Source organism: Monodelphis domestica, chromosome 8, assembly GCF_027887165.1.
Source record: "Monodelphis domestica isolate mMonDom1 chromosome 8, mMonDom1.pri, whole genome shotgun sequence".
Classification (NCBI taxonomy): domain Eukaryota; kingdom Metazoa; phylum Chordata; class Mammalia; order Didelphimorphia; family Didelphidae; genus Monodelphis; species Monodelphis domestica.
Window position 1 is genome coordinate 52,122,798 of NC_077234.1, and position 25,276 is coordinate 52,148,073.

General features: G+C 36.3%; 1 protein-coding gene across 1 annotated transcript in view; it reads left to right on the forward strand.

The window, feature by feature from the left end:
• The window catches only part of LOC100018556 (phospholipid scramblase 1), a 64,680-nt gene that overhangs the window by 29,101 nt on the left and 10,303 nt on the right, over positions 1-25,276 (forward strand). The window contains exons 5-6 of the mRNA XM_007502073.2: positions 19,624-19,784; positions 24,125-24,167. Of these exons, the coding sequence (XP_007502135.1) occupies positions 19,624-19,784; positions 24,125-24,167 (204 nt within the window). The remainder of the gene's footprint in view (positions 1-19,623; positions 19,785-24,124; positions 24,168-25,276) is intronic.

The window sequence follows — 25,276 nt, forward strand, 5'->3', positions numbered from 1 at the left end:
TGTGATATCTCTCTAGGGAATATCCTTAAATAATATGGCATTGCTAGGTCAAAGGGAATGTGTAGTTTGCATTTGTCTGATCTTACTTTCATTCAAATTTGACTCAAATTGCTGACTCTTATGCTTTACTTCTCACTATTTAATGCAGTCTTTTTAATCTCCATAGGGATACTTATGTATGCTTTAGTGGTCTCCTTTGAACTTGACATTACTGCTATATGGCATGGAAGAACTCAGTGGTACTTCTTGATTTCAGAATTTCATTTTGCTTTACATCTCCATTTTTTAAAATTGAAAGATATTTATTTTCCCAATGACATGTAATAACAATTTTCAGCATGTTTTCCAAAATTTTCAGATCAAAAGTATGCCCCTCCCTCCCTCCCTTATTATTTCTGCTTTTCTGCATTTGGTTGTGAAATTTTTATTCCCTCATACATGGTCAGTTTTTGTGTAGGTGACATGTACTGCTAAAAAGAAAATGTATTCTTTTATACCGCCATTCCATTTTTCTTAAGAGATCTGTTAAGTTCTAAATTAAAAAAAAAATTCATTCTCTCCCTTCACTTCTTTTTTGATTTTTTTTTTGGTTCAATTTATTTGGATCTGAGAGGGGAAAGTTGAGGTTCCCCCACTAGTATAATTTTACTATTTCTTCCAGAAGCTCATTTAATTTCTCCTTTAAAATTTTTGAGGCTATAGTATTTGGTTCATGTATAGTTAGTTTTTTAATTACTTCCTTATCTATGGTACCTTTCAGCAAGATGTAATTTCCTCCCTTATCTTTTTATTAGATCTATTTTTGATTTAACTTTGTTTGAGATCATGATTGCTGCTCCTGCTTTTCTTACTTCAGATGAAGCATAAAATTCTGCTCCATTCCCTTAATTTAAATCTGTATGTATCTCCCTACCTTATGTGTTGTTTGTAAACAACAGATTGTAGGATTCTGTTTTTTAATCCACTCTGCTATTTGATTCCATTTTAAGGGTAAGTTCATCCTATTTACATTCATAATTATGATTACCAACTGTGTATTACCCTCCAACCTATTTCCCCTTTTGATCCTGCTCCTTCTCTCTCCTTTTACTCTTCCCTTATCACCAGTGTTTTGCTTGTAATCACCACCCTCATGTCCCCTTCCTTCCTATTATCCCTGCCCCATCTTATTCCCATCCTACTTCTCTATTTGATAAGGTAGGATTCTACAGGAGTACAGTTCTTATTCCCTTTCTGAGCCAATTACAATGAGGGTAAGGTTTAAGCATTTCCTGTCACCACCTTCTCTTGCACTGTAATAGTTTTTTGTCCCTCTTTAGGTAAGATAATTTACCCCATTCCTTGTCTTCCCTTTTCTCTCAATAAAAATCCCTTTTTTACCTGCTGAATTATTATTATTATTTTTGCTGCATATCACATCATCCTAATCAGCCTACTCCCACACCTTTGGTCTATGTATACTCCTAACTGCTTTATAATGACAAAAATTTTTAGAGCTGCAAATATCTTTCCATGTAGGAATACAAATAGTTTGACCTCATTGAATCCTTAAATTTTCTTTTTTTTTCTTACTGTGATATTTTCTCCTTGGAGTAGGAGCTCTTAAATTTATCCATACTATTTCTGGGAGTTATCATTTGGGTATTTATTTTAGGAGGTGATCTGTGGATATATTCGCTTTCTATTTTGCCCTCTTGTTCAAGAATACCAAAGCAATATTCTTTGATAATTTTTTGTAATATTATGCCTAGCCTTTTTTTTAAAATCATGGCTTTCAGGGAGTCAAATAATTCCTAAATTATCTCTCCTGAATGTATTTTCCAAGTTGAAATTTTTTAATGAGAAATTTCATGTTTCATTCTATTTTTTTCATTCTTCTGATTTTGTTTTATTTCTTGATGCCTCACAAAGTCATTAGCTTCTAGTTACCCAATGCTAATTTTTAAGAAATTATTTTCTTCTATGAGTTTTTGAACTTCCTTTTCCATTTGATCAATTCTACTTTTTTAAAAATGTTACCTTCCACCCTAGAATCAATGCTGTGTATTGGTTTCAAGGCAGAAGAGTGGTAAGGGCTAGGAAAGGGAAGTTAAGTGATTTTCCCAGGGTCACACAGCTAGGAAGTGTCTGAGGCCAGATTTGAACCTAGGACCTCCTGTCTCTAGGCCTGGCTCTCAATCCACAGAGCCACCCGGCTGCCCCCCAATCAGTTCTCCTTTTTAAGGAGCTCTTTCCTTTTATTTTTAACCTCTTTTTAAAATCAATTCTTCTTTGCATTGTTTTCATTTCTCTTCCCCATTTTTCCTTTGCCTCTCTTAATTGATTTTTTAAATCCTTTTTCAGCTCTTCCAGAGCTTCAGACCAATTCATATTTTACTTTAAAGTCCTGTGTAGAGGTATTTTGCTACTTTGCTTTCACTGTCCCCTTCTGAGTCTGTTCCTTGCTCTTGTTTGTCCCCATAAAAATTTATATGCTTAGTTTTTTTTTTTATGTTTGTTCATTTTCCTAGGCTTTTATTACTATTTTACCTTAAAAGTGGGTTCTTTCTCAGGGTAAACAGATCACTGTATTAAAGTTCAGTTTTTTCCTGTTGATAACTGTATCTCTTTTTTTGGGGGGTTTCTGAATGTTTCAGTTCTTCCAAAGTAGTTTGATGGCCTGTGGGCTGGGAGTTCTTAAAGCCACCTCCCACTTTCAATTCAATTTCCCCTAGGGACTGCTCATGGCTTACAGAGGTGCTGGAACTCAGGGCCCAATCTCAGATTTGGGCAATGGTTTTGAGACTCTGGTTTTACACCAGCCAGGAGCACTGTGGACTGCCTCGTTCTGAGTTCAGGGCCTCACTACAGACTTGAGAAGGGACTCTGGACCTTACTACAAGCTTGCACCAACCAGGCACCCTGCCAACTACCTTGGACTGGGATTTGGAGCTTCAAATTGGGCTTAGGCAGATGCTCAGAGCCTTCCTCTTGTCCTTCATCAGCCAAGCATACAGCAGACTGACGAACTAGGGCATGGGTTCTGTCTTGGAACTTTTAAGTGGTGGACCTGGGGTGGCACTGCTTTTGGTCTAAATAGGGCCTCAGGGTCTAAATGTTGGCATGGGCCCAGTTTTAGAAACTGAAGCAGTAGATGGGGTGGGGGGTGGTTTGCTATTGGTTTGGGTTGGTACTCCTTGGTGCAATTCTGCTGCAGGCTATGTGCCCTTGATATTGGCTGTGCTCCCCTTTTACCTCAATGAACCAGACCTTCTCTGCCTACCATTCAAGTTGTTTTCTGTAGGACAGTTGCTTCGCTTCATCCCCTTATTGGTTCTTTTATTCTAGAATTCCTAAGGAAGTGCTATTTTAAGGTTGGTTGGGGAAGATCCTCAGAATGGTTTGTGCTTTCCCTGTTTCTACTCCCCCATTTTCTAATTTTGCATTGTTACTAATAATTTCTGAGAGAATTGGGTCTACTTTTGGCAAATGACCATCGTAAGGTAATAGATAATCAACTATTCAGTCATGTGGAGTTTGCAATTTTATTCTAAATGCAAAGAAGTGAATTTAGGATAGATGTAATAAAAAAATTCTAAAACTTTGTCATACCTAAAATTCCATTGTCCTGCCCAGAAAGTAGCAAACCCCATCACTTCCCCAACCCTCATTAGAGATCTTCAAGCAAAATCTGGACATAGATATATTGTAATCACCTGTTTGTGGGTTTGTTCTTTCCCCACCCCCCACCCCACCCCGGATATGTGTGGGACTAGATAGTCTCTGTGATTTTATGATTGTATCCCTTCTAATATTAAATGCTTTGAGAAAAAAATGTTGATATTCTGATAATGGTAAATAAAAGGAAATTACTTGCTAATGATGTATTATAATGATACGTATTATAAATGCATTAATGATTTTTCCAGACTATATTGTTTGGGTAAATTTTTTTCTTTTTGGTGAATTGTTACTATTTTGACATGGATGTGAAATTTATTTTGTAAGAGGAGAGGTTAGAAAAAAACAATTGTTAGTCTGTGTTGGGGTGGTGCTTTTAAATTTATTTTTAAATTTAGAGATGATATGGTCTTATACTTGTAAAGAACCAGTAATTTGGGTAGAAACTGAAATATTTAGCCACTCTCAGAAGTTTGTGGAGTTTGGGGTAAGTATCACTGTTATTATTTTGTCTTTCACTGTAAATTGTTTTTTTTTACCCGTGTTATATAGAACATTCAAAGTTCAGAGACATGATGAACAAACTCATTCATCCAAAACTTCATAAAATTGAGGAGAAAAGGAAAGAATTGTTGGTATTATAAATGAGAAAATTGTCTCGTTCTTTTTCAAGGGCCAGGAAGAGAATTCTGCAAGTTATAGACTCAAGAGGTTCATTTCAATTGCTCCCAAAATTCTAGCAATGGTTATTAAGCAGTTATTTCAATTTTTTACAGACCTGCTTTGGAATTGAAAATTACATTGAAAGCTCATGAAGATTGAGGAGTAGTTTTAGTTTGACCTCCATTGTATCCACTGTTTAATAAAAACATATGGGCTAAACTTGTAGAGAGTTATGCCTGATGGACCTTATTTTCTTTTTGCCAGTGTTACTAGGTAAACGTGATGGCTAATGGTGTTGTATATATTATTACATTCTAATAGAAAAACTAGAATGGGAGTTGGAGGAGGCTAGTATGGTTTGGAGCAATTAAAGTGTTTAAACACCTTTGGCCAAAAGAATGGCTGTGAATCTTGAAAATTCTCAGACTTGTGAATGTTAAAAAATTCCCCATTGGTGAATTTTTTATTGGGACAATTCCCTATTGGAACTATTCCCCACTTCAAACAGTGAAGCTACTTAGATCTAAAATGTGAGGACTCTACTTAGATCAGAAATGGGAAGACCTCTACTCCACCCTTACTTAAGACTGCTCTAGGGAAGAAAACTCCTTGCAGAACAATGAAAAGTACTTAAACCCATACTTAAGCCATGCCTATTTTTAGAATTATTACAAAGGGGTGCTAAGTACCTATAAAGGTCAGGCAACTTGTGAACTTAAAAGGAGCAAAGAGGAAAAAACTTACAAAGAGATTCTAGCCTACTCAGGTGTGAATTACTAAAAGGATTAGTCTACTCAGGTGTGAATTCAGAATGGGCTGTCCTTTGGAAAATGTCTACTGTGATTGGTAGATGGAAGAACTTAGGGGAGGTAACATAGGAGAAAACCCGCTATATAAGAAAAAGGACAGACTGTTCAAGAGAGTCTCTTGAGAAAACAGTCTCTAGAGAGAGAAAGGCTCTTGACATATAGAGCTCTCTTGAGAGACAGTCTCTAAGGAGGTTGTTGAGAGAAGGACAATCTCTAAGGAGGTCTCTCAAGGGAGGCTGACTCTGGCTGGAACTCACTCTGGGGAGACTCTGTTCCCCTGAATCCTCCCTTGGACAGATCTTGTGGTGAGAGATTAAGATATAAGGACTGACTGATCTTTTCTTTTAGGGCTTAGGCCTGGGTTGGCCAGGGCTGCCTGGGCCAGCCTATTCTTTTCTCATTTATTTCCTTTTTCTCTCTCTCTCTCTTTCTTTAATTCCTCATTGTATTATTAATTAAAGTCTCTATAAAACCCAGTTGACTTGGGTATATTCATAATTGGGAATATTTCCCTGGCGATCACCTTATATTTGATTTGAAACAAGACACTGTAGTGAAAACATATTTTCTGTAGTCACAAATTTACACACCCACTCTTTTAGGGGCCACAATTTATATCTTCCACAATTTTAATCACTACAGTTTACAACCTCAACCATTTTAACTCTTACAGTTTATGGCATCCATTCTTTTAAATATCACATGGCCCCTGGGTCATTTTCAGGCTAGAACTTGGTCTCTTGGTATTCTGTAAAACGTTACTTTTAGTACATTCAACTTTTTATTAATTGGTGATTTGAATGAAGATATCTATTTTATTCTTATTCAGTTTGTGAGTAACACAAAACCAAGAGCTCATGTAATGGTTGAACGAATTAAAATAAAATATTTTGATGGATAAAATCTACTGGCATTCAAGTCCAAAAAATCAAGTTGCTAGGTAGAATAGAGAGAGAAATGTGAAAAATACTTGAAACATTGAAAACTTATTATGAATAAATGGTAGGAATGGCCAACCAAAAATCACACCAAAAAAATCCTAGTTACCTTTTTATGATGCATTATTAGATGGAGATTATTTAGAAAGGGAAGTGTGGAATATTTTACACAGTTTCATGTTTCACATTATAGGAGAGATACTGCCGATTAGTAAAACATATCCTGAAGAAGGTAATCACTAGAGTAGGATGACTCATAACCAGTTGAAGAAATTGGGGTTGTTTAATCTAGAGAAGAGAAGAAAATTTTTATTTTGTAGGAATTTGAAAGGCAATCATGTGTAATTTTTTTTATTATAACATAATGTTGGAGTTGGAAAGAACCTTTATGGATCCTTATTACACCTAGAAAAATTTTGATTGCCCATGGTGCTGATCTAGATAGGTAGTGGCAGAGGTAGGAAGAGAATGCAGGTGTCTGTACTCCTAGCCTGGTACTGATTTTTCCTTATATCACTCTAACAACCCATTTAGACAAGAAAGAGAAAAAGAAAACTACAACCAATGAATATAAGTTCCTACTTAATACAGGATCTTAGGATCCTAGACCCATAGTGAGAGACCTTACAGGCCACCTAGTCTAATTCTTTCATGGACCTGGCTTGACTGACTAGTCACATTTTTCAGGTTTGAGATTGGAATGAAAAGAAATACTAGCAAGCCATTTCAAAGTTAATGAAAGTCATAGCATAGAAGGGATCTTGAATAGTGATTCAACTGGATACAGCTTTCCTGTGTGTGTTGACCATATTGACACTCTTGTACAGAAATGTGGGAAGTATCTGATTCCTCCTCTACTGATTTTTGTGTTTAAGAAACATGAAAGTGGCCCTCAAATCAACTTTACCTTTTTTGGTGGGTAGCCAAGGAGAGAAACATATTCTAGGATACTTGAGAAAAAACCGTAAGCAAATGCTATACTGACCACACTTTTTCATTCTTGGATGAGAAAATTGAGGCTCAAGGGGATTGGGATGTGCCCAAGGTAACACAGATAATAAGCAATGGACATGATTTTTATCCAGGTTCTTGGATCCACAGACCTTGTCTTTCCCTTGTACCATATTAGAAGCAACTTTTTAATCATTAGAGCACCCCAAAAGGACCATGCTTCAAATTAGAATTAGTCATAGTAATAGTGTTTTGGGAAGTTGAAGAATTTAATCATGCTTTAGGTCAGGATTAGATTAGATGACCTCAGAAGTCCTTCTATTGCTGAGGACTTCCTAAGTCCTCAAGTTTCTATCGCTGTCTAGGATATGGATATTTAATCTAAAGAAAAGGAGGCTTAAAAATATACAGCAGAGGTAGCTTTAAATAGCTGAAGGGTTACCATGTGGAATAGAGATTATTTAGCTCTTAAGGAAAGAATTAAGAATGATGAGTGGAATTTATCAGGAAAGTTGTGTTTAAATTAAATATACGTAAGAACTTCCTCACATTTGAGTGGCCCCCAAAATGGAATGAGCTCTCTTGTGACCCTGTTGTTCAGCAGAGATTTATGAACACCTGACAGGAATATTAAGGTTAGAAGGTATGCATTTTTTTCAAGACAGACTAAACAATCTCACTAAAGTCACTGCCAACTGTAGGATCTTAAGTACTGAAGCCAACCCTAATAGATTTCTGTTAGGTAACGAAACATTTTGTATTCAATTAAATAGGAAGTCAGGGTGCATCCTTTTTCTCAGGTTATCCAAAAGAGTCACACTCAACTCCAGTTGACCATTGATTGTGTCTGAATTTCTTAAATAAAATTCTGGGTCTATTACTCTGGTGTGAACCACTCTTAGAGAAAAGGGCCTGCTTTCTCACTTCCTCTAAGTAACTATATGTAGTTGTGGAGATCTGGTTAAAGCCTATATCACATATTCCAGAGTTCCCCCTAGGACTGGCCTTTCTGTCCTACACTAAAGTGATATGAGGCAATTAAGCCCTAAGCCTTAGCTCCTAGAAAGTAGATATTTGAATTACTAATCAGCCCAGCTCCACTGCATATTTCTCAGTGGCTAATCCACTGAGTTTATCAAGAGTATTCTGTACCTAAACAAGTACAGTTATATCACATGGTCTGAGATCCCATAGAAAAAATCAGCTAATTTTATTGCTTAAGCCCATAACAAACTCACTTGAGACTGTATCTTATAAATAGAGAAGATCTCTTCTGTCTTTTTACAAATACACTTCTTTTAATAAAATTCATATCTCATATCTGGATAGGATGGAATTTTTTAAATGTCCATTAAAACTTTTTTAAGATGTCCATTACAGTGTCATCTATCTGGAATGCTGAGTGAATATATTATCCTGGATAGCTGAGGCTTTGCCTTTTTAAGTACAAAAAAGGATCTTAACTATTTTGTATAGAAATAATTCTAAAATGTCAGATACACCTCCCTGCCAAACTGAATAGATTTAATGGTCTTCCATATACTCTTTTTTTATTTGAAATTTTTTATTTAATTAATTAATTTAGAATATTATTTCCATGGTTACATGACACATGTTCTTTCCTTCCCTGCCTCCCACGCCCTCCCATAGCCAATGAGCAATTCCACTGGGTTTTACATTTGTCATTGACCAAGACCTATTTCCATATTATTGATACTTGAACTAGGGTGATCTTTTAGAGTCTACATCCCCAATCATAACCCCATCAAATCATGTGATCAAGCAGCTGTTTTTCTTCTGTGTTTCTACTCCCACAATTTTTTTTTTTTTAAACCCTTACCTTCCGTCTTGGAGTCAATACTATGTATTGGCTCCAAAGCAGAAGAGTGGTAAGGGCTAGGCAATGGGGGTCTACAGTGTATCAGTCTGTGTGTACAATGCTCTCCTGGTTCTGCTCCTTTCACTCTGCATCAATTCCTGAAGGTCGTTCCGGTTCACATTCCATATACTCTTTATGAAGCCTGACGTGAACTTAATATTGACTGACAAGTTAGAGTTGTCATAAATGAGTACTATTGTCCTGCACTCTAAAATATCAAAGACTTCAAGGACCATCAGTGTGTATGAGGTTATTGATTCTAAACAGTTTGTAAACCTTAACATTTCTTGGACTTATAAATGTTGGAAATTTCACCATTGGGAAATTTCATACTTGGAAAATTTCTTAGTGATAGTCTATTGGAATGTGAACCCCATTGGCTTGGGAGGTTCCTCCTCCTCCCTTCTTAAGATTACTTTAGGACAGAAACCTTTTGCTGAACAATGGAAAGGGCTTTGACCAATGCTTAAGCATAGAACAGGAATTTCTTTGAGTCATGATTGATTTTAGAATTGATACAATGGAGATGCTTGGAATGACAGAACCAGGTCTTGGAAATTGTAATCTCCACCCTACTCAGTCCTAACAGGATTTAGGAAGGGCTTTAGCATAGATCAAGATTTAATTATTCCAATCTCTACCCTACTCAGGGTAACAGGATTTAGGAAGGGCTGTAGCAAAAGATCAAGATTTAATTATTTGAGAATATGACCTTCAACAGACATGTGCAAAGCCACAGGCCTCTGGCCGGTCCTGGGTTAAGCTAGAGCCACCATTGGCACAGGGAAAATGATGGACAGTGATTGGTAGATGTGAGAACTGAGGGGAGGGAACTTGGATGGTTTCCTTAAAGATAGAGGGGTCTGAGGACAGGGGGGTTGGTTGGAGAGTTTTGGCTCTGAGTGGTTGGAGAGGTGCTCTAAGAAGCTTGCTCTGAAGGAAGCTGGAGGTGGAGGCCCGGGAGACTGTTTCTCCATTTTGGTCACGTGAGTAATAGGGACTGATCTCCTTTCTTTGCCCCAGCTATCTAAGGGCTTGGGCCTTTTGGCCCAGCCTAAACAGAGGGGGTATTTAAGCCCTATTCCCTTCTCTCCCCTTTCTCTCTCTCTCTCTCTCTCTCTCTATCTCTAATTCCTTTCTTCCTCCTGTTTGTAATTAAACTCTATAAAAGGTTGACGGCTGACTTGAGTTTTCATTTAGAAATTACATAGTTGAATTCCTTGGCGACCTTAAATTAATATATATCAGCCTTTTAAAGTGATTTCCTTGTCACAAGTTCCAGACTTTTGTGCTTTTGGAGACATTTTGTAAATACATTTTGTAGTCTCCCTGCTTCTTCTACCCTTGCTAAAAGTCATCATTTCTCACTAGTATCCATGTGTCTTTCTTTGGCAGATTTTTTGCCTGCTTCTAACTCAGTCCAATAGATATTAAAACTATTAAGCATAAAGAACTGTGCTCTATAATAAGTACTCAAAAACTTCCCAATCTGTAGAAAGGTCAGAATGCAGATAAATAACTCTGTTATAATTGGCTATAAAGTAAGAGGAAATCAACTCTAAATGTGGCCTGAGATGCTAACCAATGAATACTTAAGTGATGGAAGTTTGTGGTCTCACCTAACTATTTCTTTATTTTCCAGTCATGTGTGATATCACAGCAGTGCTGATTACAAGAAAAAATTTCGAAAACTTTGTGCTTTATTTCCCCAAGCATTACTTTATCTGTTACATTGACAAACACACTTACTCTGTGGGTGATTTTAGTGTTCCTTAAGGAGTCTTCCATAATTTCATGCTTTGTGCTTTTAAATGATCGTTCAATTGAAAGAATGGAAACCAAAGTAACTGGACATTTACAGTGCTTGGACGTGGAAACAATTGTTCCTCTACTGGTTAAATGAACAAAGCCTATTTGAACTGATAGTCCTTAAAAGAAGAGAGACCAGCTATCAACCATATAAAAATGCTTTCAATATTTAATAAGAGAATTGCAAATTAGAATAACTCTAGAGTTCTCTTTTATACCTGTAAGATTAGCAGATGACCAAAAACTGGAAAAACAATTGCTAGATGAAGTTGGTTGGGAGAGAGGCACATTGAAACACTTTGGTTGCGTTGTGAATTCATCTAGCCATTCTGGAAACCAATTTTAACTACACAAAGAAGGCATTGAATTTGGCTCCGTATACACATATAAAGAGAGAAAGAATCCACATGAACAGAAAAATTTAGAGCATTGTTTTGTTTTGGTTTGGTTTGGTTTGGTTTGGTTAGCAAAGTACTGAAATCAAAGTAGAAACTGTAATAGATGATATTTGAGGGGTTATATTTGATGGTATACTAGATAACTAATGGATCAGGTAGTTATCTTTCTTTTGCTTATCCTCCCTTTACACCTCCTGTTTTCCTCCCTCATCAGAAGCCTTTCAACCTCCCCTCCCTCCTTCTTCAGTCTCCCTCAAGTCACTCATTGTGAGCTGTGAGGTTTCAGTGAAACATTTCTTAATCTTCTTTGTCAAACAAGGGGTTTATTTGGAGAAGACAGGACAAGGGTGGAGGTTGGAGGTAAGAGGGGTGGGATATCCCTATTATCTACAATGATTCTTAGGTTGGAGGATATTGAAAGAAATGGCAATTCAGTCACTAGCATGAAACAGAGCCAGTCAGAGAGAGATAGATGGACTATTGTCCTTCTTCTTCTGCCTTCAAATCAGCCAGGTCACCTCCAACTTGATTATCCCAAGTCCCAGAGATAAACCCAGCTTCTTCCTTCAGGCAGCCAGGAAGTCCAAAGACTAGAAAAACCGTCACTGTTGGCTTGGCTCCAAACTGTTTTTCCGGTAATATTCCAAATTGAATTTTCATTTGACTGACAGCTGACATCTCCAGCTTCTGTCCTTTGCATGCATGCCTCTTCCACAATACCTCCTTTTTTGTTTTAAATAATTGCAAACCATAATTTTTAGTGATACTTACCTTTCAGATATGTTTTGTTATATTTTAACTATCTATACTATACTATATTATATACTATATATTATATAGTATATACTATAATATACTATACTATATTAAATATTCCTTTACCTTCCCAAAATAACAAATCCTAATATTATCTTAGCTATTCTGTCTGTCTAATTCTATGCTAAGTTTGGGTAAGGAAAATGGTTTAGGTAATAGGGATTGTACATGAACATGGTTTTGACATAATAACTCATGTAACAATTTTAAACAATTCCAACAATTTCAATAGCATTTTGAATATGCAACTGTTTTATCTCCTAATGTCTATAAATTCAATTGAGTAAAATTTTCTATTACCAACAATTGCTAATCTACAATTATAATGTAATCTAACTTCTATACTTAAGTACTTTTGTTCCCTAAGACTTTGAACAAATTCTCTAAGCTGTCCCTATAGTTACGTCATTAGAACATTAATGCATTATCCTAATATAGTTAGTTTGTTAGTACATTAGTATTTACATGTTTACATAGGTTATATTTATACAGATTTACATATGTACATCCATATACATTGTTCTTGATTTCTGTGCATACTCAAAGGAATAACTTTGTCTGTTTGAATTTTCCACAGAAATTTATATATCAGTGTGGTTTTGTGTTTTGCAACTATGCATGTGTTGTATACTTACCCATTCCATGAGATATCTTCCTACATTATATTTTTGTGTAGCATATGTATGTATCTATGTGATGTTAACATGTAGGTCACATTCTTACATAACCTCATGATCACAAGTCCAAACTTTCAAAGTCCTTCCATGTCCTTTGATATTGATTGTAGAAACTCTGTGTGTCTAAGTCTCTTGTCATCTGGTCAGCATACCACTCTTGTCTGCTGTCACTCTTGATTGTAGTCCTATGATCTTCAATTAAAGAATAAACTGGAACATACTGGAACAATCAGGAACATGCATGCATGTAAGGTTTTTACATGTGCATGTATATAAGATTGAAATTTTTATGGTGCATGGAAGTAAACTGTGAGTTGTACATGAGTGCTTGTCAGAATTCATTAGTTATTCTTCATGTGTGGAAGTAAGCATTACTTGTGTTCATCTTCATGAGTGGACATAAGCTTTACATATGTACATCTTCATGAGTGGAAGTAAGCTTTACATATGTTAATCTTCATGGGGGGTGTAAACAGTATAGTATAGTTTCTTAGAATTTTGTTAAGAATATGAATTTGAAGTTTTCTTATCTTTTTCTATTTGAATTTTTCACAAGGAGATTTAATGTATGTTTTCTGCTATGTCTTGGAGATAGAATTTGGATATAATGTATTTTCTTTGATTTGGAGTTATATATTCATTTGAAATAACATTGTTTCTTTCTTTTCTGTTATTATTCTAGGCAGATAGTTTGTATAGAATATGTAGAGATTTTTCTATGGATGCTAATCTTTTAAATGCATATTTATTTTTGCCTGTGTTACTGGCTGTATTTCTTTCTGAAACTGTTCTACTTTCTTCAGGGGTGCTTTCCTGTTATCCTTTTAACATGTGCAATGCTCTCTTGTCTGTAATTTCTGTTGATATGTACTCACATGTGTGCTTTCCTTTGTTTTCCATTCATAGTCTTTCATTCAAAAGGACTGTTATTGATTTTTTTCTAGGGCTACTCATGTTGCTGCTCATGACTAGGACTTTTTTTTTCTTTCATCAGATGTCATTTGTATGTATCTTCATTGTTGACATGATCATATTATTGTTTCTTGTGAGGTATCTGAAACAATGAGGTAATATCTTCATGGTATACCCTCCCTCTCTTCTTTCCCCCAGTAGAGATTGTGTAGTTTGAAGGTTGAGAGATATGGATAACCTTTTTCAGTTTTTAACTATAACTTAATGGTAAAGTCTTTGATAACAAATTCATCCAATGTGAATCTATGCTTCCATAGCATTCTAGTTGTTTGTGTCTGTCATAGTTATGAAGTTGGGAGTTTTCTGCTACAGGCTTAGGAGTATTCTTGTTGTTGTTGAATTACTTTTGCCAGAATATTTTCTTTTCTATCTAAGACTAGTCTTCATTCTCATAAGGTTTTGTGTAGTATGTTACCTGTGAATCTTGAAATTTCTCAGACTTGTGAATGTTAAAAGATTCTCAGGCTCTACCTTAGAACATTTGGTTAAGACCATTCCCCATTTTAAACAATGAAGATACTTGTGAGAACTCTGACCTTATTCCACACATACTTAAACATACTTTAGGGGAAGATAAAGTTGTAAACTCTTTTCTGAACAATGAAAAGTACTTAAACCCATACTTATAATAAGGGGAAAAGTTCTTAAGCTAAGTACCTATAAAGGTCAGGCAACTTGTGAATTTACAAGTAACAAAGAGCTGAGAAACTTAGAGCTTTCCTGGTGTGAATTACTCAAAAGTTCACTCCTTCTTAGGTGTGAACTAAGAATTGTCTGTCCTTTGAAAAACGTCTACTGTGATTGGTAGATGTAAGAATTTAGGGGAGGTGACAAAGGAGAAAATGCCCTTTACAAGGAGATGAAAAGCTCTCTCTGGAGAGTCAGCTGGGAAAGGCTGCCTTGAAGGGTCTCTTTCGAGACTCTCTTGGGGACAATTCAGATTGAGGCTTGGAGCTAGTGAAGTCAGCTGAGATGGAGCTGTCCTGGTGTCACTAGAATTCTTGCTTAGACAGATCTTGTGGTGAGTGATAAAAGACTGACTGATCTCTCTCTCTTAAGACTCAGGTCTAGGCCATGATGGTTTAAGGGCCTTCATACTTATTCCTTTCTTACTCTTTCTCTCTTTCTTTAATTCTTCATTGTATTATTAATTAAAGATCTCTATAAAACCCAGTTGACTTGGGTATATTCATAACTGGGAATATTTCCCTGGCGACCACCTGATATTTGATTTAAAAACAAAACACTGTAGTAAAAACATATTTTCTGCCATCACAACTTACTCATCCACTCTTTATATCTATCACAATTTATATCTTCCACTATTTTACTCACTACAGTTTACAACCTCAACCATTTTAACTCTTACAGTTTATGGCTCCCATTCTTTTAAATGCCACATACCCTATGGAACTCCAACTAATCTTGGTTTCTCTCTTACTGCATGAATGATATTTGTCATGTTTTTCAAGTTAGAGAATAGATGTGAAATTGTATATCTATCTACTCCTCCAGTTATTTAATATGTTCCTAGATATCCTTCCCATTTAAAATATGTATCTGTACAAGCCATGTAATTCAACTTCTTTATAAAGTCATCTTCATTATCAATGCCTAATCTTGCATAAAGTTCTTCTAATGGTATAAAACTTGTTCTGTGCCCAAAGAATATCTCATCATCATAATCTTGGTAAGATTTTGATTGTACTGGTTTTAGGTATTCAGTTTTCTAACTTGTGTCCCACACATCCCCTTCTTTGTCTTCCTCTTCATAAAGCTTATAAAATTGATAAGGCATTTGTTCTAAATCATCTTGGTCCATTATTATTATACCCTCAGGAATTCCTTCTGACTCTGTATATGATTCTGATTTATTCAATCCTGCAATCCTTATGTTATTCATTGGATTTTGTTCAGTGCCATGTAACGTTTCAGATGTTGCTAACTCTGGCTTTGTGTGTTGATCTAAGCCTATATCACCAGCTTTTATATTTCCCAAATCAGTTTCTGTTTTTTTCTCTTTAAAGTTGCTAAACTTTAAATTTTTGTTTTGAGTTGGTAAACTTGATGGTATGGGGTTAGTTTCTTCTTGCAGATATTCAATGCTATTACTAATATTTATAAATATTACTCTATCATCAGCTAGAAGGATTTGTTCATTTTCCCTCTCTTTTGTCTGTATAGAGATAGAAATCTGTCCCTCTATGATGTTATTTTCTTCTGGGAATAAGTTTAGTACATCTGCATTTTCCCCTGCATCAGTAGGATGTGTGCCTTCATTCTTTCCCACAGTACTACATACCTATGTTTCTGGCTGTGTAGCTAAGGTGTTTATAGGTATTGAGTCACTGTTCAATTCTTTGCTACCCTCTGCCAGCTGTATGTTTGGATCAATTAACTCATTTTGATTTAAATTATTTCCTATGAAGTCTTCATATGAGGCTGATTGTACTATATCCTCTACTACATTGGAACATGAATTTAAATTATAGCTGTTGCTTATCTCCCATACGTTTATTTGGCCAGATTCCCCATTGCCATTTAGAATGTTGGTTTCAAGTCCACCATTTGAATCCTGTTTGTTCTTTCAATTACTCTTTTCAAATTCAACTGTCTTGTCACCTCCATTACTTTGACTAGGATTATTGTTTTCAAATGTAATGAAAGCTTCATTTTCAGTAAATTTTGTATTATCTAAACCAGTAATTGCTGAATGGAAAGTTTCAGCTTTAGGATTCAGAGTAGATGTTTTGTTTTGTTGTTTGTTTTCCCCTAAGGGTATCTATGCCATATAGCTATTTGAAGAATTAACTGAGTTTGGTGGGATGTTATCATAAAAATCTGTGAATGTTTTCAAAGTATTTATACCTTTAGCAACAGTAACATGTAGGGAATTGAAATTTTGTTTCTCTGTATGTCTCACTAACTCCTGCTTGAGTTTTTGTGACTTTGTCTTTTCCTTTTTCACAACTGTATCCCAGTGCCCACTCTGCACTGAAAAAAGTTCTCCAAGAATGTTTTGACTTGATTTGCACTTTTTTCCTGTGTGGTTACTATACAGCCTTTCTCTAAGTCTCTTATCTCTGTTACTATTTGAGAAATGATTTCTTTGACTTCTGCATCTAGCTCTATCACTTGTCTCTACCTGTCTCTTGATTCATTGCATTTGCTGTCACTCACAGATTCTATTTCTTGTACTAAATTTTCACCATTTCTTCTATGTTTCCTATTAATTCTAGCAGTTTCTTTTTCACTATTTATTCTATTTCCATGTACCAAACTATATACATTATATGCCTGGCTTCATAATTCTCTCCTAACCATGTCTGAATATTTAGGGTTGGCTCCTGATTTAATAGCCTGTTACATTTCCTGTAAATCAGTTGCCTGTTATGTGGATTTTAGCTTACAGTGAGAGCAGCAAGTGGAATTTTGCTTTCTGTATCTAGCTTGTGTGACTGTGTTGTTTACTTCATATTTCTTTTTCAGAAAACAGTCTTTCATCAGGTGTCCTTTCTTATGGCAGAAAAAGCACTCTAGTTTCTCTCTGCACAGTTTTGGTTTATAAGTAGGTTTTGTGTAAGTCCTAACAGTACTTAGTTTCTTGATTTCCTCAGTCTCCTTGTCTCAAATTTTTCTGTTACTTCTAATTTTTCTTTTAAATCTTGCATCTGTTCATATTGTTCTGAATAACTTTCATGAAGGTAAGTTGAGGTCTCCTGTAATTTGATCAGACTCACAGTGTCATATTTTGGGAAGTAATGTTTAAAAAAAATTCTTCAAGTGAGGTGTGCATCCCTTCAAAAACTGTCTTCTCATGTGACTAGTAGATTCCTCTCTATTTGCCTCTAAAACCATAATTGATTCAGCCATTTCAGAGAGATGATCTATGAATGAAGCTGGATGTTCCCCTTTATTTTGCATGAGTTTTATAAATCTTGCCCATGCATTAGGCTTTGAACAACAGAGCTTAATAGCTTGGAGCAAGTCTTCCCTACATTTCCTCAAGTAGGTCATGCTTGTGGGATTTTCAAAATCAAGTTCTTTCCTTTGCTCCTCTGTGGGCCAACTAGTTAGGTTGTTACCTGACCTGGTCTTCTCAATGAATTGGTGATGCTAATGGGGACTAAATAGTTCCAACAAGAGAAATTCTACATCTTGGAAATCTGGATCAAAGATCCTGAAAGCATGTTTCAGTTCTTTCTGTGTCTTAAAGGGTTGATTGATAAATTTTGGAACCAATTTTTTCAGTGAATCAAGCTCTTGGGTTGTAAAATGTCTATGCACTTTTGATTGTAACACACCAGCAGTACTTGATAATTTAGTGACTTGTAGAGAAAAAATTTTTTCAGATTCACTATCAGACTTAGTGTTCTTGTAACTGTCATTTCCCTTTGCACTAACCTTTGTTTTCTTTGCCTTTCTCTTTGGGTGCACTGTCTGTCTGGCCATTATTCTTGTCCTTAATCTGGGCTAGCCCCTTTTCCTTGATAAATTCCTCAAACATGTTCTTAATAACATTTTCCAAGTTAGTGTCTACCACCATTATCTGTGCTGCCTTTTGGGGGATTACAAATCTATAGATGTTCTTCAAATAGGTCAAAGTCTGTAAAGCTGCCATAGAAATTATGTAAACTTGGGTCAAAATGTGCCAAAGGACAGTTTCTTTTTGGCATGGCCATTGTAGTATGAGCATCATGGCATTGCCCAGGTATTCCACTGAATCAACAATCATGCTGGTCATTTTACTACACTATTGTAGATCGAGTGGCTGCCAGCACAACTACCCTACAGAGTACTTGTTTGAACATCTTTTCTGCTGTTTCTTAGGGATTGTAAAGTTCAATCTTTTAGGGGTGCCAATGTGTAATAGATATTTGAGGGGGTATATTTGATGGTATACTAAAGAATCCATAAATTGTGGAAAGAAAGAAGAAAAGAAGATTTAATTAATGGTATATTATCATGCTAAAAGTGATCTATTCATGGAAACTTGGGAGAATTGAAATGAACATATTCAGAATAAGATGAGTAGAACCAGATCAATATCTCCACATTGGTTAGGATTCTGGAAATAAACAACTATGGAGGACTTACGAATAATAATAAATGCGCTGACCAAACACGGCTAGAAAGCTGTTGATGTATGATTTTTCTCAATCCTTAGCAGAGAAGTGATGAGCCAAAGATGTGGAAGGAGACTTACTTCTTCAGATACAGTCAATGTGTAGGTTATTTTTCTTAGTACACTCACAGGGGAGAACTTTTACTTATGAAAAAGGAAGAGGTATTGGGGCAGTACAGGAGTCATAGAGATGTCAGTTTAAAAAGAAAAAGCAAGGTGTCAATGAAGCACTTAAAAAATACATTGAAGAGAGAAGAAGGAATTTTAAAAGGCATAAGCAAAGCTGTGTTAGCACCACTGAGTTAATAAACAAAATGTACACAAATTTTAATGTAGTCTTAAGTTTTATTTGCTTATAACTACACTGTGACTTTTGGGCCATCTTGTGTTCTTATCAAAAACAAACTTTACATAATAGAGATCCATGGCATCACAGAAGTGGACAGCAGATGAGGCATGAGTTGATTCCTTCCCTGGATGCTGCTCTAGTTGCACTCTATGGTGTTTTGTGACAACTGCCACCTTTTTCTTCTTTTTCCCCTCTTTCTCCTTGAGAGTCCACAAAATCCTGTTGTCCTCCATATAAGAAAAAAAATCCACCCCCTTCTTAGCTAAGTCCTGATCTCATGGTAGTTACTTCTTTCCCTAAACTTGGGAAAACTACAAATCCTATGCAGGTTTGTGGGTGGCCAGTGCTTTCCCGGGGACTTTTGATTTTATTTTTCTGCTGCATTTATTGCCATTTTTAAATTTTGCTTACAAGTAGTGATTCACTAAAGGAAAAAGGAAATTTCAGGCCATGTTAATGCTTATAAAATTGTATTATTTCAGTGTGTAATTTTCTAAGTCATCAGCTTTGTCTCAGATACTAATATATTATATATTGGTACATAACATTATAACCTCTTTATTGTTTCACACTGAAGGCCCTCCAGAACATACAGGTGCTGGGCCTATTGGATTTCCTGTCTATCAACAACCTGTCGCCTTTTCTAATCAACCTCATCCTGGTATGCCTCCACCAACACAATGGATTCCAGCACCACCACCAATGAATTGTCCACCTGGACTGGAATACTTAACTCAGGTACTGATTTCTCTCCTTTCTCTTTCCCATTTGGGTACTGAGATAAATCCATGCTTTCATCTCTCTGTGGACATTCCTAAAATCTAAAAATAGATCTCTACCCAATGAGAACTTCCAATTTTGTGAAATTCTTATCAGTGACTATTTTGATCATCCATGAAAGGCAAAGCTTATCTAATTCTCTGTCTTTATAATCCCAGTGCCTAGCACAGTGCCTGGCACATAGTGGGTATATTATAAATATCTATGGAATAATTTGAAGAATAGCTATATTGTTCAGTGAATAAAGTGTTGGACTCGGAGTCAGTAAAACCTGGGTTCAGATCCAGCCTCAGAAACTTAGTAGCAATGTGACCCTAGGCAAGTCACTTAACATCTGTTTGTCTTAATCCACTGGAGAAAGAAATGACAAACCACTTCAGTACCTTTGCCAAGAATTTCTATGAATAAAATGGTTCCGAAAGTCAGAAGAGCCACACACCACTGAACAACTGAACAACAGCAATGGAATGATTAATCGATTGGCAGTCAACCCAAAGTACTCCAGATATCTTTAGTTACTTTTAATAATTATCATTAGATAGTAACATAACCTTTGATATTTCTGGTTGTTATTCCTTGTTCTTGAATAAGTTATGTAGCAAGAATGAGAGAAATACCTTCCATAATGTAAGGTAAAGTAATCTATAAAGTGAACCAATGAATATGAGCTTTTGTATTTTTTTCCTTTATTCAGTCATTTCTTTCATATCCAATTCTTCATGACCATTCAAAACCCTTTCTGGGGTTTCCTTAGAGAAAATTCTGGAGTGGTTTGCCATTTCCTTTTACGGCTTATTTTACAGATGAAGAAACTGAGGCAAACAAAGTTAAGAGACTTTGATTTAAGTCATCTTATTAAAAAAGGCTTTTTATGCATGTGACATTTTAATAGTCATCAATTAGCAGAAAGTTGGAAAGTATCCTACCAGAGGTATTGTAATGGAGGAGATGAAAGGAGGGAGAAAGGGGAGAGAGATTTGAAGAAGGACTTACTATCCTCTATTACAGAGAGGGGAGAAGTAAGCCAGGTGCTGTCTTTACAGGGGAGATAGCAATGGAGGACAGGAGACAGGAGAGAGGGTTTCTCAGTGAAGTAACACTGTGCTTGCCTCAGAGGAGGCAAGGTCCTTAAGGTCAGAATTGTCCTTCTGTAACAAAGTGACCCTTCTGTGATTTTCACTTCCCCGGGGACATCAACATCCAACCCAAAGGGTTTAGATATGGCTAACTGCCAAGGAAAGAGTGATAGCTTCCTTGGGCAGAAAGATTGAGTGTCAACGGTTGGATTCAACCTCTGCCTCCATGAGAGCCTAGTCTCCTTGCTTGATTCCAAAGATAAACCCAAGCTGGGAGTCTAAATATCTTCAAAAGGTTTATTAGGGTTGAATGGGGCAAGTGATGGTAAAGGTGTGAGGGGAAAGGAAAAAGGGTGAAAGGGGAACCCTGAGAGCTGCCTTTCTTGCAAATTGGCTTTCAAAGTCTGGATACCAGAGGTTACGGTGCCTTGGCCTTCTTCTTCACCAACTGCTTCTTTTCTTATACTTATGCTTAGCTCAATCCTAAATTTAGTTCAAAGAGGTAAGTAGGGGAGAGGAATCTAGGGAGATGGATCAAGTGGCACAAAGCCAAGATGAGTCCCACAAAATCCCCACTGAGAAGCACACAGATGATGGGTGGTTGAGTCTTGGTGGAGGTATTTGAGATTCCCAGAAGGAAAGACAGGTCTCACTAGATGAGCTCTTGGCTCTGCTCCCAGAAAAACACCTTCTCTCTTTACTTCCCAGGTTGGAAGTGAAGTCCTGCTTTCTGCTGGCTTGAAGGTTCCAGCCAGCTCTCTCAGAACTCGCAACATTCTGCTCCCTTCCTCTGCTCCTTATCAGGCTGATCTATCAATCAGGCTGGCATCCCTCTTCCTCATTTTACAGTATGCAATATGTAGTTGGAGACACAGGACTATAACAGTAAATTCAGAGTACAGATTCAAATTTGGCAATTTTCATGGAAATCATGGGAAAAGGTTATCAAAGGTAATGAAAGAAGAGACTGTTAAGAGAAAAAAAGAAAGAAGGTCTGGAGAAAAATCTTGGGAAATATCTAAAAATAGGAACATGAAAAACCATCAATGGAGATAATCAGAGAGGAGGGGCATCATGAAACTTATTTTACTTAAATTATATATACAAAAAGTATATTAATGGCATATACATTTGTATTTTTGATATGATAAGAAGGGTTAATATAATATTTATATCCTTTGGTGAAAATGCTGAAACAAGTACTAGATCAAAGTTGTTTTCAGTAAAAACGTAAACACTTTGAGAGAGTTTTCATGGAACTGTCTCATTTTGATGTTTGCTACCCAATCACTTGTCCCAGTACTTATTGTTATCGATATGTGAGAGCTGTTTCCTTAATTTAAATGAATTGCCATTTTTTGAAATGCTGAATCTTTTTCTCATGAACTGGTAGCATATTTCAAGAATTCTAACTGGACAAAGATAGGGGAGAATTCTTGAGACAGATAAAAACAAGAATCTAGAAAGCAGTTCACATTAAAAAATGTGGAGGACTATAGGCTGAGCATGAGGTAGCCAGTAAAGTGGCTTTTTCTATGTCTATGATATGGCAGCCTTTCTACTTCATCCCTTTAAAAATGTTTATGTGGTCTTGGCTTTATAGAGTCTAAGAAAGAGGAGAAAAGCCCCCTATCTTCTGCTGTGATCAGGCAGCATCTGGAGTACCATGTGGCATTGTGGGTGCTATATTTTAAGAAGGTTCTAGATAGGAGTTGCCAGGATGTTGAAGGGCATCAAGAACCTGTCATATAAGCCCTAGTTAAAGATCCCGGGGATGTTAGCCTGGAAATAAGAAGTCTCAAGGAGAACTTCATTAAGTTTCAGAGGCTGCCATGTGAATGAAATGCTTTAACCTGTAATGCTTTGACAATTCTTTACACTGACTTAGAAAGAAATGATCCCATGAACCTGAGACAACATGATCCAACCTCTCTCCACCTTATCAGAATCCTGTTTGTAATCTAAGATGAGTGGTCATCCCCATATAATACAAGTTGCTCTACAGAAGGCAATATTTTGGTTGTGTTTTTGTGTTCATGCTCCCTTTGACAGAAGCCCTAGATAGGGGCTTAGAGATGTTTGTTGAATTGAACTAGTGATCTACCTTTTTTTATGATGCAGAACAAAGAGGAGTCCACTACGCCTTTGGGCAACCACTTCCACTTGTAGACAGCTCTAATTGCTGGGAAGAGTAGCAAAGGGCAATAAAACTTATGCAAGGAATGATTGACAGGGCATGAGACTCAGAATCTTCCTGAGCCTGGTTGAGTCAGAACTCCTAGGGACAGTTGATTAATTGTCACTCTGGACCTCAGAGAAAGAGACAGGTGTATTTGTGAATTATCTTGAAACAATCCATCAAAACAACTGGCCTTGAGGATCTTCTAGCTGTGGTGAAAGAATAACTCCAGTGTTCCTGGTAGACAGCCAGACTGGGGAAAAGATCACTACTCTGCTGAAACATCTGAGGACATCAGCTAGATTCCTGTTTCTGGCTCACCAAGGACTCTTTGTGAGATATTGATCCTGTTGGATTTGCTTAGTCTAGTATAAGTCAGATATTGATTATTTAGTGGTAAAAGGCAGTCAGATTTCACCCATTTTTTCTTACCACAGATTTTCTCATTTCCCTTTCCTTCATCTCTTCTATGTTAAGATAAATTCAACATTTATATGTTTATCCCTCTGTATTACTTTCCTTTCCCCTATCCATATTATAGATACTTTTAATAGAAGTTCTTTTTTTTTCTCCAAGAAATCAAGCCAAAATTGGCTTTTTCGCAACTACCTAGGGCCACTAATGTTATAAAATAAATCTTTAAAAATAACATCATATTTTCGTGACAAATTTGTATGCTTATACTATTTGTGCATGTTTATGTATAAGTGGATGGGTTGGGAAGTTTAAGCTTTACTTGACAGGATAAAATGTCTTCAATAGGCACATATATAAGTGGATACAGAACTTACCCTAGAGAACAAGGAAGATATAGGTTCAAGTTCCAACTCTGACACAAACTGACTATGCAAATCCAAGAATGTCTTTTTAACTTCTAAGTGCTCTAAGCAACTCTGTTAAGATCATAAGTTGCAAAGGAATTACTAGTAGTATTGGTAACAAGAATGTCCTCATCTTGGAGTTTCTTATATCAGTGAAATTAAAGACCCTTACTTGCCTGTAAGAAATAATTATTAACTATATTATTTGTTTAACTTATGTAGATAGACCAATTACTGATCCATCAGCAAATTGAACTTCTGGAAGGTAAGTATCAATTTTATCCTTAAAGGAATCATTTATTTTATTGCATTTAAATCAACTCTTATCCATAACGTGCCTTCTTGCCTCAACAGGGCAAATAAATCTTGGTGAAGAGAAGGCAACACTGGATATAGTTCTCTTCACCTTTGTTTCTCAAATATTGGATCATTAATTGTGGGCATAACCTAAGGCTCTTTTGGAAAATAGCATTTATTAGATACCTTCTATGTATGTGCTAGGCATACAAAGAAAAGCAAACAAAGTTCTTGCCCTCAAAAAGCTTCTAGGCTCTCTTCTCTCTTTGCATACCCTCTTGGTGACATCATAAACTACTATGAGTTTAGTTGTTATCTCTGTCCAGCTCATTCCTGGATCCATATACTCAGCACTAATCTAACTCCTCAACTCAAATCCTATATTTGCAATTACCTGGCAGACATTTTGAGTTAAATGTTCCATAGATACCAGACTAAAATGACCTAAAAACAGAACTCCATATTTATATTAAAAAAAACCAATTCTCTTATGAATGTCCTTATTATGGTCAAAGACAACACTGTCCTTTCCCACACCCAGGTTTGAGTTCTTGATGTCATTCTCTACACTTTATTCCCTTCTCTATCCATTTAGCTGCCAAGCTTTACTCATTCTACCTCCACAATAGCCCTCACTTCTATTCTTTTGTCTCCACCTATACATTTCTGGTATTTACCACACTTTAGCTCAGTTCTTTATCATCTCTTGTCAGAACTAAGGTAATAAATTCTTAATTGATCCCCCTTTCTAATCTTTTACTGCATTTTAAGCCATTTTCCAACTAGCCATCAAAGAGATTTTTCTAAGTCAGATCTAACCTTCATAACCTATCTGAACCTATCTTCTAGCCATCTTACTCCTTACTACCCATCACCCACATTGAGATTGAGTCAAATTAATGCAGATTTTTCCATTATGCACCACATTCTGGTTCCTAACTCCCATGTAAAAACTTCCTTTATACATGTTCACCATCCCTGGAATGACTCTCTCTCTCTATCTCTCTCTCACCCACCTCTTATATGCTAGTGCCACCTTTGACATGCAGCATTCACATATCCTCTGGCTGATGGCAT